Genomic DNA, 18,025 nt, shown 5'->3' with positions numbered 1-18,025 from the left:
TGCTGCATCTATAGCAGCATTGAAACATGTTAAACCTTAACCCATCGTGGCTTTAAAGGGTCATAATTCCAGGGCAAAGTGCTTAAATGCTGTCTGTCTTCAAAGGGCACTGGCTGCAGTTGCTGCGGTGTGTAGATCTTGCGTAATCCCACCCCCTGTGTTTTGTGCCTGGTGATTTGGCTGCTTTAACACTGCTGTGCTGTAAAAGCAGGGAGACCCCCAGTGAGGCAGTGCTGAAGCAGTGCTGGTCGAAGAACTCAGTCTCATCTCGGCACTGCTCGATTATTTTGAAGTTCTGAGCATTAAGGTGTCAGTTAACAAAGGGAGCTGTAGAATGCATTGTGTTGGATTGTGTTGGATCTTCCTTACATGTGTATTGTATTGTGCCTCGAGGTGAGGCATTAGGAATCAATACTGTGAGCTTTTTGTATTGTGCTCTTCATTCTATCTTAACATCTTATTTTATCTTTTGGGATTCAGTTTGACTCATTGATATGGGACTCAGGGCTAGTAGTCTTCCCTTGTGGCTAATGACTGGTGATAATCAATCCAAGCTTGCACCGCTAGGCTAATAGATACTGATGCTTGGCAATTAAAGGGCATGCCGGAACAGAAAAGAGGAAACTCATTTTGTTTCCTGTCAGGTCTGATTTGGAAGATAATTCCACACTCAGTCATATGATTAAATTGTACATCTGAAGATTTCAGATCATAATTTCACTTTTGTTACTATAGCTACCTAACAAAACAATTCCAGTATATCATATATAAACTGTTCTAGACCAATGCCTTCCAACCTTTTGGGTAAAAGAGCCATACCAGTTGCCATGGGATATTTACAGAGCCATACACTGCTGTGCAAAAGTCTTAGACATGTTGCATTTTTCTACTCTGATGCATTATGAGCATCAACAATTTCCTCAAAGCCTCTCAAGGCCTTCGGAAAGACAACGCGTTGCCTTTAGTTCTATTACAGAAGATATACACCACTGCTTTGCAAAAGTATTAGACATGTTGTATTTTTCTACTCTGAGGTATTATGAGCATATATTCAACGCTGTGGTTAAATGTCAATTCAACGCTTGCCTTCTTTATATTCCTTCAAGATATTATCTTCAAGTGCTGGTTATCTCTAACATGCTGGTTAGACAGCTTTTTGGGTCTTCCAGTTTGTCAGTCTTCATGAGTTTGTCAATTACAGATGATGTTTTTCTGTACTTGTTGTATATGCTTTGGATACCACCTTGAAAATAGAATGATTCGAGCTATTTCACTCAATGTTTTTCTTTATGCACATCAAGGTTGTATTGAGTAAATTGATGATTCTCATAATTTTCAACATGTCTAAGACTTTTACACAGCAGTGTGTGTGTGTGTGTGTGTGTGTGTGTGTGTGTGTGTGTGTGTGTGTGTGTGTATATATATATATATATATATATATATATATATATATATATATATATATATATATATAGTCAAAAATAGTTTTTATCAATAATTCTTATTATCAGGAGTTTAATAATTTGCACAAACAAGAAATTTGTGTTCAGTGAATTTGTATTTACAATAAGCAACTGCTAAATTTGACAGGACTATGTAGAAAATCTAAGTTTGTTTTAATGAGAATTGACTATAAACAGATTTTTAGTGTTTCTAAATTCAGTGTCAAGGTGTTTATAGAAATTACTAAAAGAAACAATTCAATGACAATCTTCAATGGAAGGTCTTACATGGAAGATATTCTAGTCCAAATGTTTGTCATTGAATTGAAGTGTCTTTCAGTATTTCTATACCCAGCACTTTGATGTTTAACAGTCCTGAATGGTACTCACTGTCTATGCAGGGGGCGCACACGGTCTGCTTCACCCCGCACTTCTTCACCATGCCCTCTCCAGGCTGGCACACCTCACAGCACTGCCCGCTAGTAGTGTACTGCTGGGAATCACAGGGCTCCTGGGCAGTCAGCACTCCCACCTGGCCAGGCACAGAGAGAGAAACATTGGGTAAAACACAACTCCACAAATACAAGCAGCACTGTCTTACAATAAAAGAACAGAAGAAAAGTCTGGGAACGAGAAAAAGCATTTGGCCCATTAAGTCTCGTCCCTTGCTAGCACACCATTCTCTCCTTCTGGGGGAAACTCATTTTGAGTCACAAATAAACTTTTAGTTATTTTCCACAATTCCAATCAGTATTCTGTGGTAAAACTAAAACAACAGTTGAGTAAAAGCATTTAGAGGGATTTCAAACCTTGTAAAAAAGTAAGGAGACGGTAAAAAAGAAAGAATAAAATGTAACTGAAGCTCCTTACTCCTAAGAAAGCCATCAGAGAGAAAGAAAGAAATACAGACAGAAAGTGCCTGCTTCCAGGATGCTGGTATACCGAGTGATGCCTGCCTAAGTAATCATGCAGATCTGTCAGGATACAGCAGCCTGTACTTAAGTATGCTGCTTCGAAGTTACCAGTCTAATCAATGCTGAAGATAGAAGCCTCAAGCAAGAGGTGGACAAGTGAAGCTGTCAGCCCTGAAAACTGAGAGTACCACAGTGCTGATATGGTAAGATTAAAATCTTTTCACTCTGTGGCGTATATATAACATTGTTTCGACCATTACAGACCATAGAAAAAGTGACTGTTGTTATTCAGTGGGTAGCACAAGGACATCAAGTGACCCTCCCCCTTATCTCCCTATTGCCTCAGAAAACAGCTGAACAACCTACTTCCCAGTCCCTCAGCTCTAACCATTAGGTCACATTGATGTTCTCCCAGTCCCTTAGCTCTAACCACGAGGCCACGCTGCTTCTCTCCCAGTCCCACAGTTCTAACCACTAGGCATCACTGCCTACTAATTCAATAAAAACTAAAAAATCATTAGGCATGTACATACGGGATGGAATTATCTTCAGGAACCTAGGGGTAAAAGTCAAAACTTCAAATGTCTTGTAAAAAAACGTACAGTCTGTTTGAGTCCCTTCATTAATCCTTCTCTCCTCTTTCATTAGCATGCCATAAGTTACCCTTATCTCTCCTCTGCCTCTCTCGAACAAGCCTTCCTCTTTCTAAGAAATTAAAAAGAGCCTAACATTTCTACCATGTGTTCCAGATTCTCTGCACAGGTACGGTGGAGCTTTGAGGTGTGTGGCTTTTGAATTGTGAATCATTGTTGTTCAGGCTGAGTGGCCTTTTGAAGGGAGAGAGGAGACAGCAAGGAAGTATTGATGGAAGTAGATACATCCTCTTAGTTTATGCGTGAGGTGATCTAGAAATCTGTCTCAACCAGCTTAAAAATGCATGATGGCATAAATTCAGAAAAAATGTAAAACAGAAAAACCATTAGCAGAAGAGCCGCAGAGACGTCTTGTGAACAAGCAAGTGTTGTACCTTTACAGTATAGTGTAAGATCAGCTATTACCCAGGGCAGCTCACTGGAAACGTGAACATGGCATGCTGGAGTTCCCTCTCCTGCTATCTGTATGCCACTGTCCTTTCATTGTACAGCTTTGGCCAAAAGTTTGGCATCACCAATTGAAATATAAGTTTTGCTTCATAAAGTTGAATTAAACCTGCTGAATAATGTTATGTTAACATATTGAATTGCATACTGCTTTGTAGTTTTCCATATATTTAACAAAAAACTGACATAAATTTAAAAATGTGACAGTTCAAAATAATAACCAGTATTTTTCTGTTTATTATTTTTCAGTTAAAGAGTAAGTAGCTTTACATGTAATAACATTTCCCTTCCTATGTTATGGTGTTTACAATATATTTGAATGGTTCTGGGTTCTGTTGCTGCAATATTGATCTATAAATCTATCACTTCACTATAAATATCTCTTTACCTGGATTAAGAAACCAGATAGAGGCAGATTGTGAGTAAAATGATAAGAACTCTGTATTGGAGCAACAGAACCCAGAGCCACTCAAAATAATTACTGTACATAACCGTATAATGGTAAGAAACCAATTAAAATGATATTTTAAAAGATATAGTCTTCAAATGCCTTTACTGATCAATACTATAAAATCGTGTTATACAGAATGATATGACAGGTGGAATTTCAGCCATTCACTTCCATTGTGATTCTCATTGATAACACAACACACACACACAATACAGTGAAGTTTGGATCAGAGGTGGCCAAACTTCCTGACCCTACAAGCCGCATATCAAAACTTCCATATGGCCGAGAGCCGCAAGACACATACTGTAAAACATGAAATGTTTGTGAGCAAGACATTTTAAATATTAGCATTGTTTTCTTTTCTTTTGTATTCTCTCAACTATTATAATGGGATCTTTAACTTAATCTGTGCAGTACAGTAGCTGTTGTCTCTTGATATCAACAAAACACACAAGGACAAGGGAGAACATTGCAGAGCCGTACAGTTTCTGTGTAATTTATATTGTACTGTAGATCTACAGTGTATTCAACTTTAAATGTAACATTATGTTTTTGTTTTCTTCTATTATTTCTGTATATACTGTATGTATTACACATTTTAAATAAAATAAATTCATGTATTATGAAGGAAAATACGATAACTGTCCTGATTTCAACAAAAAACACCAGATAAAAAGGCACATTTCTGTAAGGACTCTTTTTGACAAGCTCTTCCCTTGAAGATCTGAATGCTGTTTAAAAACAAAGATGCTTTTTTTTTGTTTGTATATTTACAATTCACTATTAACCATTAGTTTCCAACACTGCTTCCAGTATTACACTGTCTTTTCATACCATGCATATTCCTCTAATTTTTTGGCTTTTACATTTGTTTAGTTTGAGATGAATCAAAGATCAACAGAGTAACTCATTCTCGGTGAAGGAATCCACTTTAGAAACCAATCAGCAGCCAGGCTTTGTGCAGAGATTATACAGATGCAGTATCCATTTGATAGGTACACATTCACACACATATATACAGCTCTAGTACCTCCTAGAATATCAACTTGTAAAATACAGAAACACTGTCTTGACACCAGCCTGGGCATTTAGGACTGCACTTATTTGACACGAGAAGTCTGCAAGGTATTTTAACTGTTCAGAGGAGATAGGTGATTGTGCCATCTAGCCTGTATAGTCATCAAAAACACTTGTCATTTCAGGCTCACTTCCTACGTGAAATTAGTTTGAACTCAATCTAACCCTCTCTGGATATCAGTCTCTACTTGAGAGAGAGAGAGGTCCAGTACTGAATGGCTGGCACAGTTTGTGCTGATGAAAGTTTAGATTTATTTTCGTTCCCAGAAAAGGGACCGTTGTCCTTGACGGTGCCTATGAATTGGTAACACCCAAGCCAAAGTGTAAATATAGTCAACTAAACATTATACAGGATGGTAGGAGTCCTGGTTGTGTCTTGAGTTGAATTTGCCTCTCTAACCTGCAGAAAAAGCACAAGGCCCAGTGCAGCACTTCCTGTAGGCACCCAGCCAAGATTACTAACTTGTCTAGAAATAAGATTTGGCTCCTGTTGGATGACTCACTGTGAACTCCCTGCGGTAGTGCCTTTACCATGCGCCACTGGGGACATGTTTTTTTCAAGCCTTGGTTGCTACACCTTGAATCGTCCACTCTTTTCTGCTGGATGCCATTGAAAGACAGAGGCAGGGTGTCTCCAGCCTTCTGCATTGTGCGGGCCCCTGTCTACAGGGGAAATCTCCTGGCTCAGTGCAATTCAATCCTCTCAGAGGGAGCTGTAGTGTCAGCAAGGATATTGTGCTCTCACAGTAAAAAGCCCCTACTCACTTATTCTGTATTCTAGATAAGGTTGCTCAGCCATTACCGGAACTGACTAACTATACTGCAGGGATCTTCATTTCAAGCTTGTTTCTTTTTTTGTTGTGTTTGTGTGTGTGTGTGGGGGGGGGGGGGGGGGGGGGGGGGGCAAATGTTTGTAATTTTAGGTAGAATTGTTTTATTTTTTTTAAATCATAAACTCCCTTACAATCTCCCCAAAATTTGTCAAAAATAAATGAAATCTAGACATGTAGCAGGCATGCAGCCCATATAGCTTATGTTAACTTCTTTAATCAGTAATTCATTTTCAAAACGCCCCTTTCTTCGCTTCTTCAGCGTGCTTGCATACTTGTATATTCAAATTTGTTGACTCCATTGGGACAGCTAATTTTTGAACAGCTACCGAGGGCCTTGTTAGGGCTGATGATGTTATCAAAAGGAGATAGATTTTGTTCTTGAACGACTATATAGCCATTCATAAATTGCTTAGCAACAGTTGCCCATCTGCACAGAATATTTATAAATATCAATGTGGACAACTTTCAATAGTTTTAAACAAAATGCAATTAACTATGACAATCTGTAAGTATTTTTATGAATAGACCCCACAGTTTCTTAAAATAACCACAATTATACAGGATCTCTACTGTAGGTAGATAAGTAGAGACTGGACTAATTGTACTTTTTTAAAAGCTTTCTTCACTGGTGTTTGAGCTCTATGTCTGGGTTAGCCAATAAGGGTTATTTAACAAATGCAACTCAGACCCAGTGTGGACACAATTACAGCGGCCACTGAACAATCAATCTGTTAAGTACACAATTATAATACACAAAACAGTGTGATAATTACATTGCCCTATGCATGATCTACACACTCCAGCACAGTATTGTATGTGTTATGATTTTAAGTAAAAAAAGGTCACTGTTTCAGTAACAGCTCAGAGACCGGGACACAGTAGGAAACTGAATGAAGAAAGGTTTAGGACAGATGGTAGGAGGTACTTTCTTTACATAGAGATGGTGAAACATTGAATATGTGTTATTGGGAGTATCTGATTGTGAAGATGTATAGAGGTATCTGTCTGTCTGTACATCCTTCCACGTGACATCAATGGCTTTACCACTTATCCAATGTTCAATCTACTATTCTTTGCCACTTCTTATTCTCTACACACTCTTGTTGTATGTCATGGTTTTATGTTTTTCATCATACTGGTAGCTCTGATTTTCATAGCCGTTGCTGAGGTCATATATTACTGACTTATCTTGACCCCCCATACAATTTTGTCACTTAATGGGTTAGGCATGCTTTTTAATGGAATTCTTTAGATTGTCTACAAATTCGTAATATCTAATTTCTTACCAATTATAAAAGCAGTACACATACAGCCTTATACACAAATGCATGCTGTAATAATTTCTAAAAAGCAATGGAGGGATTCTAATGATGGCTTTTCTCATTGGTTTCAAGCATTCCCAATATGTTCAAGTTTAAACACGTTTAGAAGGGGATACAATGAAAGTGAATCATCTGAAAGCATGCTCAAAATGCAACAAAACGAACACGTTTTGGGAAAGGAAAAAATGAACTCTTGCAATAATTTTGTTCAATTTTATTCAGGAGCAAAACATCATGTGTTGACTCTTCTTACTCTATAGGGGTTTAAAGTCTCATCAGCACTCCCTTAAACAGCTGAGCCCATCAGAATGGTGTCTTGAACACTAGCAATTCACCTGCAATGTGTCCATTGAGCTCTGACAGCAGCACACACCTCTGTGGTGTTGGTGGAAGCTGTGTTTGGATAATCAAGGGTGGCTGTGTGGTTGAACCCATGACCCCAGCTGTCAACTGCTGTTTACAGCTCTGAAAACAATCAACGTAAATAGCTCCTTAGCTTTTGAAAAGAACTTCAGAGCAGATAGCTGAACAAGAACACTATGACAGGAGTGACTCAGTCAAGACCACACTGTGCGTGTCTATAGACGAGGAGGTTTGCACGTTTGCTTAAGGCTAAACTAGGTGTATTCTACTGGGTTTGGGTGTGCTGTGATTTTAGTGTATAAAATGCAGTGGCACTACCAGATCTTTTCAAACAGTTTTAATCACCCCCTATGCTAAAGGCAGTAGCAGGTAGATTCCCGATTAGTTCAAGAGGAAGTAAGGGCTTCTTTCATTTGTGGTCTGTATGGTTATTGTGAAACTGTCTTCTCTGGCAGCTGATAAAATATAATAGAACACTGCTTTTTTAATCCACTCTTCTACCTTTATTCCCAGGCTCATTCTCTAATATAAATATTCTAAGATATATTATAAGGGTCCGAGTAAGAGATTATATTATATAGCGGCGATAATATAATATAATATAATATAATACTCCCATAAAGGACTATGTTAGGTACTGTTTTGTTTAGCACTGTTTTTTAAAGCCTGTTTTGATTAATTAAATCAAGTTTGCAGTTCGCAGAAAACATTTTCAAGGTTTTTTTTTTTAGACTTAAACATGCTGCAAGTGGTGTTTTACTTTTTATATTTTAGTACCAATATATCATTTTAAATTAAATCCCAAAAATAACAACTTGGAAACACATTAAACTCATTAATTATGAGCATCTGTTACTTCTCATTGTGAGCAAATCTTGCAATGTCAGCAGTAATTCCTTCATAACTTCAAAAACACTCAATTAAAAATGAGGTGCTTCTGACGTTTGCTTATTGGAATTGTATCGTGTCCTGTGATCACCAGAAAGCAGGATCTGGAATGCCAGTGAAAGATCATACTCATCATATAGATAGAAAATTAGAGTGCTGTGATCCATTCTTCCTTGCCTCTCAGGCTCTCTCAAACTACAAAGTATTTGTAATTGACAGAGAGCACCTCTCCCCCCTGGCACAGGAAACTGTCTAAAGGCACTTCTTTATCACTGCTTTTACTGCAAATCAAATTAGCTTTCTCCACCCAAATATATAAAAAAAAACTGGGAAAATAATTGAGATTAGTGGCTTTGACTCTGGATAATATCCCACATTTCACCCTATAAGGTTAAGGTCTTTCAGTCGGGACTGCCTCAAATCCTATGCTGGCTCACTTTTGCAATTTTAAAGTTCCTTTTCTCTACTTTGCATCCGTTTTTTTATGTTATCATCATCTTTACATGACTTCGGTCTGCAGTGTGTTGTTTAGCATTGTATTTGAATATGCTATTGTTTAAAGATGGCACTCACATTTGAAAATGGTTGCAAAGCAGTAAAAATTATCTTCCAATGACCAAAATTGCACAAGAGGAATGTGGCACAAATATGACAATAGTTTATTTCTGCAAATATTGTCCTTTCATGTCAACCACAATATTGTCTTAATTTACTGAGAGTAAGTAATTATAAACCCCTTCCCCTGACACAATGATCTTCGATGGCAATGCAGACAGTGGCACTTCAGTGGCAATGGTATATATCAGAGCTGTCCAACATTCTTGGTTAAATGAGCCATACCAATCACCAGGGAGTATAGATATTACTACAGAAACAATGAAAGGCTGGACTGTAAAATAAGTTTACTAAAATTAAATAGCTGACTGAATACTAGCAAAGACCAAAAATGAGACGATTTAAGGTTTAACCAGACTGCAAAATTATTTATTATTCATTAAGACAGCACTTGCTCCTACCAAAGAGTCTTGATTGCCCTGTATTCTTTTCAACCCCATTAAGAATCTTGAATGGAATACTGCAATGGGAGCACAAGGGCAGCTATGACGTGAGGCTGCCATAGATGGAATGGTACCATAGCACACATATTGCTAGATTTTGCCATATCAATTGTATTACAATGGTATTAACCAATACACTATCCTGGCATTAGTGTACTGCACTAGTGTACAATATCAGTACCTGACACTCTGGGATATTTGTTCCTAATCCATTGGTTTTCCATTGCTGGGAATGCTGTGCTCTGCTAATGGATCTGCTATGGATTCTTCAAGCTAAATCACTGGGAATATAATGGGATCGTTTTTAATTCTGTGCTATAACAAAGCTTGGGAATATTTGTTTTCCACAACCTCCTACAGCTACAAGTAGTAGCAAGTATCCTAAATCTAGCACTGGGCAATGTAAATGAACTGAACTGTCAAGAAAGTCTGATCTGTGTTAAAGTAGAGGGCACAGAAGGCTAAACCATGGAGGAATTGATAACAAACAGCAAGGACTCTGTAAAAGTAATTGTGGGATAAGGCACCTTTTAACAGGTTAAATCCTCATACTATATAGGGGAAATCAGTAACCTATAAGCATGGTCATGTGAAATAACACACCTCACGTTTTGGACGGGACAGTCCCACTTTTGAAACACTGATCGTCTGTATCATGTGATTAATCGTGATATCGATAACATTTAGTCATGTGGTCATTATTATACAGTGTATAACTACTACTGAGTATGTATCGTTTGTGATTAATATGTGCCAAATATTTTTCATTCGACATAATTATGTATCTGGTAACTCGTGCTGAATACATAGTATATTTCATATTTATACGGTTTTTGGCCGTCTTTCCTTGTCATGGTAAAAAGTCTAGCATCAGCACATTAAGTTTCTTCTAAAGAAAACTACTGTCGAACTCTGAATTTGGAGCCCGCTCTGTTGATTAAAAAGACAAATTCGTCCCGAGACAGCGGTCAGCAGGACACCGCTGCAGCGGCACTTTCCCGTGCCTGCACTGTTCAGTGTGCGAGGAATACCACAGTCCCTGTGTTGGAAAGGTGAGGGCATGTTTTGTGTGCTCTGTAGCTTCTGCTGAGCTTTAGTAAATGCAAAGAATTGGTGTAAAAAAGTGGCCTTCAAACGTCAAGCCGTCTACAAACCAGGCAACCGACTGTGGGACAGGTGTTCCGTGGACTCAGCTGTGCATTTTACTTACAATATATGGTTCTTAGCATATGAAATCCATACATATTTGATATAACTACGCTTTCAAAGAGATAATAAAGTAAGTTGCATTATGTGTTGGTCCCTCTTACCTCCTAAATGCCAACCACAGTGCGGCTTTCCAAGCACAGTAAAAACATGCATAATACACCCCAGTCATATATTCACATTTTTGATAGAACTGCTCTGAACATTTTTGACGAATTGTTTTAAAGCAAGCTAACGTCAATGCGCTGTGGAGCATTTGGTTTATTTAGTTTCATGCCTTTTAATAATTAATACATGCATATTTCCGTTCCACTCATAAATACTGCATGTATAATCCTCGCATTTGTCTTGTATCACTGAAAACTACTTTAATCAACGATAAATATCATACTAATTTGATTATGAATCGGCTGTAATGGATTGCACCGGCAAGCACAGGAATATCGTTCCATCTGTCTCACATTAGTCATATTTGGCTTGTGGCATGTTCTTCTTTCATCTTTTAATCTTTCTCGTTAATATATAAATGAACCATGTCGTGCAAAACAAACCCGAACAAAACGAGAAACACCCTTGCTTGTGCCTCGAGGTCATTGTTCCTCAAACATTTCGCATAAACTTGTCGTGAAATAATCTGGGGGTTATTGCAAAATAATGCCCCAGGCCGTCTGACATGACAGCCCACACGAAACACGCGGGCCGGTATGAAGTCTGTGAGTCCGTTTCACAGAGCAGTGATGCAGAGCGCTTCTCCCTGTAGCGCAGTCTCCTGAGCTGTCCTACCACGAGATACAGATACTAACACAGGCAACTCAAAGTCATTCAAAAACAGACGCAACTACAGCATACTAGTATAGGCTACTACTAGTACATGCACTGCTAAGATTACAAAACCAGGTAGTACAGAAAATGATTGACACTTACCGCTCCGAGAAGCAAAACAAACAGATAGACCACGAATCCCATTTTTGCTGGTCACCTCTTCAAACAGTATTCATGTATAATAATAATAATAATAATGTTATTCTTATTATTAGTATTATTATTAATAATATCCTTTAATGTTGGAAAGTTTATGTGTTGCTATTATTATTATTAATAATAATATGTGTATCTTCTTTCCCCTGAGCTGTCTGATGATCTTCTGTTTCCAATGCACACCCTGAGCCGGGGTCTCTGAGATTTGCAGGCGGCAGGCTGGGTCAGGTGGGTTCGTTGCTCTATAGTGCGTGATAGAGTGTACGACTCACTGCTGCAGCAGAGCGGACAGTTCTTTTGGGTTGGGACGCAGTGAAGCTTCTGCTTTCATAGCAATGAGACGCCTCTCACCAGTTGAGTGCGAGCCCCCCGACTGAAGTAACGCCCCTTTTGGACTGTAAGTATCTTTCCAATATGCTGTACATTAAGTTGACTACCACTGGACTTCAAAGTGTCCCGTATCATTCAAAACTCATAACAAACAATCAAACAATAAAAAAATAAATACATACATACATACATACATCAAAATTGCTGATTTTTGTCATTATTAAATTGTCAGTACACTTATATGAAAATATATTGGAACAATCTAATAATAACCACAAATGTGTTCTCTCAATAAGGGAATGAGCTAGTTGCGATAGTTTCTTTCTTTCTTTCTTTCTTTCTTTCTTTCTTTAAGGATTTACCTTGATATAATATTATTACATGACCTGAAAAAAACACAAAGGTTAATAATTAATAAAAATATACTAATTAATAAAAATATATATGGTACTAACCGTTTATCACATAGGAAGTCAATATGTTAGTGTCGACTAGTAGAAATGAAGCCCCTCGTATTAATATGAAAGTTGGAAGTAAAGACTTCAGGATACTATATTAATACAAACATCCACAACGTCTTATTGCAACGTGTTGTATGAATTAAATATTAATCTCTTACTGGGGACTTTTCATATATTTCAATTTAAAACAATACTGTTTGAAATGCAACCTGGATGGATGATGCAGTGTGTCCATAACAATACAAAACTTGTATCACACGGGGGCGACATAAACACCTAGCAAGCGAGCTGTACAAAATAAAATACTGTAGTTGAGCTGAACATATGCTTTACACACACACACACACACACACACAAAAAAAAAAAAACAAGAAAAATGGTATTTGCAAATGTTACCAAGATATTTAGTAAGGAACTGATTGGGGTAAAACAGGCAATGATTGTCCCACCCCCAAGCACCACAAACCGGGAGACACATTTTTGTATGTGGGTGTGTGTTGACCAGTGTTGAAGGGTTCAATGATGTAGGTCACTGTAGAAGGTCTGTTTCCTGTCACATCTGCAATAAATATATAGAATACTGTAGAGGGTGCTGTGATCGACCCCAGAGCCTGTTCTAGTGAATCTTCATTACCATTGGTGATGCTTATACATGGGTCAATAAGTCACCCAACAGGATTAAAGAGCTGGTATCATAATGAGACCTTCACACTGTTGGACATGCATTCGTTTGTGTGCTGTGTTGCTGTCTCTTCCTGTTCAATATTGATTAGTCCTCTTGCAGGGCTAGTTGAGAAATCCTTTAATTCATTTTTGATTTAGAAACCAGAAATAAAAGGACTAAAGCAGAAGTCCCTGCTCACTTCACTAGAAGCAATCTGTTGTGATAAATCAGCTCATGGATTGAATGGAAGGGCATAGGCTGGACCTGCATGTCTTAGACAAGCTCTCCAATCAGGAGGTAAGATCTGTACAGGCACATGTAAACATAGGAAGCAAGAGAAATCAGAACCCCCCAAAATGATTGTAAATATCGTAAAATAATTAGGGATCTGTAAAAAGGATACAAGCCTTCTTCCCTTGTCTCTCTATCCCAGTGTGATCACTCTGGCTTGCATTAGTTTCAAAGGCCTGCACTCAGCTGCTTTTTATTAAAGCACGGCAGACGGAGAAGATTAGATGAAGCTGTTACTATTTCATGTTTTCCTAACTTGTAGCTATACTGTACCACAGTTTGCCATTTTTTGTAATATGCTTTACCATCCCTCTGTTAATTGCCTCCCTTATGTGCAGCGCTCCAGATAATGTTTTGGGTCACCGAGCAATTTCCTCACCAACTTAGACACACAGGGCCTCATTCACTAAACAGCAGTAACGTGTTTTGCACGCAGTAAGCCCCTTTACCGAGTGCTTTGTACACCTGCTGTATTCACTAACCAGTGGCAGGCAACCTAATGCTTGGAAAAAAAAGCATGTGGAAAAAGTACTGTGTTCAAGTCATTTAAATATAATGAATAATGTTAATGGGGTGGTTGGGGAAATGTATCCAAATTACGCCACAAAATACCACAAGGGAGGTATTTGATATGCAAACCATATTCACTTAAGGGTGTTTACTTTGCTAGGTGCCTCAGCGTGTGTTAAAAGTACCGTTTATTGAAACCAGGTGGCGTCACAGAACCAGCAGAAGTGAACTGAATTTTATAGTAGTATAAGAATTTTCAGAGACTTTGTGTGGGTTAAGCAATCGACAATTCCATATATCGTCTTGAACAAGGTGACTAGAGTCAGGGTCCAACAATACAAATGTTAGACATTAACTCACTGACTGTTCAATCATTGCATCAACATGTGCACATTGAGCAGCTCATGTTGGTTTACTTTTAAACATTGTACTTTAGTTTCATGTTCAGTTGTTATTAGTAAATGTTATTTAAAGTTTCTAATTATTTTTGCTTCTGCCCCTTTTGTAACCATTTAAATATCACCTATAAATGGTACACTGGTTTGTTTCTGTTTTTTCCTTTATAGTAAAACAAAATTAAGTGAAAATCTTGAACTCGGCTAGGTAAGCAGATACTTTATTTTATCGAGTAGGACTTGAGCCAGTTGCTGCCTCCATGCTAGTGCGAGGGTTGTATGCCTCTCCAAGCCCCACTGAGCCCGATTGTGAACAGGTTTTTGTGATAATAGATTCCAAGCAGCCTTTTTTTCTAAACTTCATACAAGGATGCCAAGTTTGAGGAATCTTTATGAGAGAAACTTAAAATAGCTTGGGATTCTGAGGGTGGGAAAATCCTAACTAATCCTAAAGCATATTTAAAGACATGGCAAACTGTAAACTGTAGTCAAACTGCAAAGTTATTGTGCAAACTTACTGTGGTAAACTCATATAAGAAACTGGGAAACATAAAACAAGATCAGAAATACACATTTTTGGTATTATTCGATAAAAAATATGCTTCAAACGCTGCAATATTTTTAAGCTTAATAAAGATACATGAGGTTGAAGTAAGCTGAATCAATTAGTTTATTAAACTGACAAATTATATATATATATATATATATATATATATATATATATATATATATATATATATATATATATATATATATATTTGCAGAGCTAATTTTAGAGTTATTTACTGGACGTAACTGCTAAGATGTCCCTGGCCCCGAAGTAACCACTTCCTGGTGTCCTAGGTAACAACAATACAACAATGGGATAGTACATCACCAAGTCAAAAACTCCAGCCATTTTGTGTTGCTAGGCTACAAATGTGTGCACAGGCCTCTTCTTTAGAGAACAGACCATGAGTCCTGCTTCACTGGCCCTAAGTGCTGAACTATAACACTGCCATTGTTGTGTCAATGCATTGCCATTGACAATCGCTTCCAAAGCCATTGTGAAACTCAACAAACTATTGGCAAATGACCCAGAATGATAAAACATCAAACAAAAAAAGAAAGAAACATGTATAGTATTAAAAGTCCCACAAATGTCACTTTTGTTTTGAGCTCTTTATACTGGATCTGGGGAGCTCTTTACTGTGACCTCACATCAGTATGGAGATCCCACAGTAACTTTTAAATTCTCTTTAAGAACTTCTCTGCTGGCAAATCCGTCAGTAATATGGTTTTAGTTCATTCTCAACGGAGAGCAACACTAAAAGATGGTGAGCTAATCTGAGCTGTAAATTTGATATACCCCACAGGATAACCCACACTGGATTTTATGAGATGGCTTTATTGGGGAACCTCCTATTTTGTGTTATCTCAAGATAACCAAGGATAGCTATTTCATTCACTGTATGGTCATTCCTAGTGCTGTAAACTGGTCTAATAAAGACCAGCTGTGCCTTAACCCTGCGGGGTAGAGCATAGGTTCCAAGCCCCATAAACTGGAGTACTGGTCCGGACTATATGCTGCAGAGGTTTAAGGTATCCCCCTTCCTCGAGACCATTTTGGACAATGATTAATCTCAGGCCGGGAACCAGACAAGATTCACCTTGCATTCAGTCTTACACACGTTTTATTTTACAGGTTGTTGAGGGTCTGCAGGTTTTAATTTCAATTTGCGTGTCTGTATAGGTTGATAACAGTGACCCCTTAGTTTCTTGTAGTTTAATTGATACCTTAAAATTTTAATAACATCTGTTTTTGTGTTTCAACTTTGAGAAACAGCTCAATTTTACCTCCATTTTTTTCTTAATATTGCTGTTTTTAATATATATATATATATATATATATATATATATATATATATATATATATATATATATATATATATATATATACACACACATTTTTTTTCACCCGGGGTTCTCTAAGTGTAACACTACGCTCGCCAACCCAAGAGAGCTTCCATTGTGATGCGAGCGGTTGAAGCACCTCAATCCTGACCAGAACACTCCTTAACATTCAGTCCTGAGTCTCTCTCAAGCAGAGGTTGTTGATATTGTGTCAAGCTGGCGGTGGTGGGGGGTTCAACCTTTAGAACATTGTCTAGATTGGTCCCCACTGGGGTCTCTGCTGAGAATCTGGTAAAAGGCATGAGAGGATTGAAAATTATCCTACTGCCTCAGATCACCCCAAGTTATTTATAGATTTATTTATTTAACAAAATGTATAAAGTTCACTTCCTAGATTAAATGCATTAGCTAGGAGATTCTACCAAATGCAGCCATTGCAATATTACTTTAGCAGAGACAGGACATTTGCTTTTAAAATATCCTGTTACATTAAACCCAACTTGGAAAGATTCAAAGTTGGCAGACATGCAGCATTGTATTATTTCTAGTCGGCTGTTTTTATGAAATACCATCTTATATTGAACTCATTATTAAAGTATTTTTAATGAATCCTTTGATTGGTTTCATGTGTAGCTTTTACATTTTGTAATTATCCTCTACAATACATTACCGCAGATTTTATTTTATTACATACCTGTCACAGTGTTTGCTTCAACTTTAAGTACCTGCAACCCACATTTCTGCATGCAGTTTGTGTTATTTCACTGTTAAATTTATAGACCTTTTGTACCAAGATAACAACTTTCTAAATGGATCTTAACTCTGATATCTAAACGAAATTGACTGTTTAAGCATGTTTGCAGCACTGGGGAGGTCGTTAATAAAATAATGGCCACCTATGTTTCATTGTTATTTTTTAATGATTATTATTGTCCTGTAGAAGATAATTTAAAATGGCCAAGACTGAAGAATGAATTCTAGTGGAAAACTACAGGAATAGGGAATAATGCAGTAGCATGTGTCTCATAAACTGGCAGGTATAGTAAAGGACTTGACTTCCAATTCAGCTCAAGTAGGGTTTTTTTTTTTTTTTTATATCAATACTTGCATAACAGCTATAATTTTATACTGCAGTTCCTACTACAAAGCACTACAGTATTTACAATAAATACTATAGACATACATCACAGTCTATTACAGGTACTGTAGGGCATACAATAGTACACAGGGTACAGTAGTTTATACTATAACACATAACAAAGTACTACAGAACACATTGTGGTGTTCTATACAATACGTAACAATTATGTAGTATTCTATTGATTATTTTTACGTAGATGTATATGCATTTTTGTAATTATATAGTGAAATATAAATATATTCACAGATAATTGCTACTTTTCATAGATTAGATCATATGTTTAGCAATATATTTCAAAATATTTTGCAACATTGTAATATTACCATACTATATAGAATATGTATATTGCATAATATATTAGGTAATCCACATTTTTTATAGAATAATGCATGGGCAGTAATGGGGGGTTTGCTTGAGAGGCCCAGAACTGAAGGCAGGCAGGCTGGGGTGTTCAGTATGGGAAAATGACAATTTAAGGATGCGGGGGTACTGACAAGGGCGGCTCTTGAAAACAAAACACAAATATTCTCCACATTCTATGTATTCATTATAAATGCAATAATACCCACCACATTGAACAATGTAATTACTAAATTGGTCTGTAATCAAATCCAATTCCATCTGCGTCAGGACTTGCTGCCTAATTAGAGTCAATTTCAATTTATATTTTCACAGAATTTTGTCCTGTTGTCCCCTATTTTGTGATGT

General features: G+C 37.4%; 1 protein-coding gene across 1 annotated transcript in view; it reads right to left on the bottom strand.

Annotated features, from left to right (window-relative positions):
* The window catches only part of LOC121323802 (tumor necrosis factor receptor superfamily member 16-like), a 50,011-nt gene extending 37,877 nt beyond the window's left edge, over nt 1–12,134 (bottom strand). Inside the window, exons 1-2 of the mRNA XM_041265019.1 lie at nt 11,579–12,134; nt 1,833–1,974 (exon numbers count right to left, since the gene is read on the bottom strand). Of these exons, the coding sequence (XP_041120953.1) occupies nt 1,833–1,974; nt 11,579–11,620 (184 nt within the window). The 5' untranslated portion in view covers nt 11,621–12,134. The remainder of the gene's footprint in view (nt 1–1,832; nt 1,975–11,578) is intronic.
* Nucleotides 12,135–18,025: the final 5,891 nt, after the last annotated feature.

Source organism: Polyodon spathula, chromosome 12, assembly GCF_017654505.1.
Source record: "Polyodon spathula isolate WHYD16114869_AA chromosome 12, ASM1765450v1, whole genome shotgun sequence".
NCBI lineage: Eukaryota > Metazoa > Chordata > Actinopteri > Acipenseriformes > Polyodontidae > Polyodon > Polyodon spathula.
The sequence above is the reverse complement of the archived record's forward strand: the minus strand, read 5'-3'. Positions and strand labels throughout refer to the sequence as shown.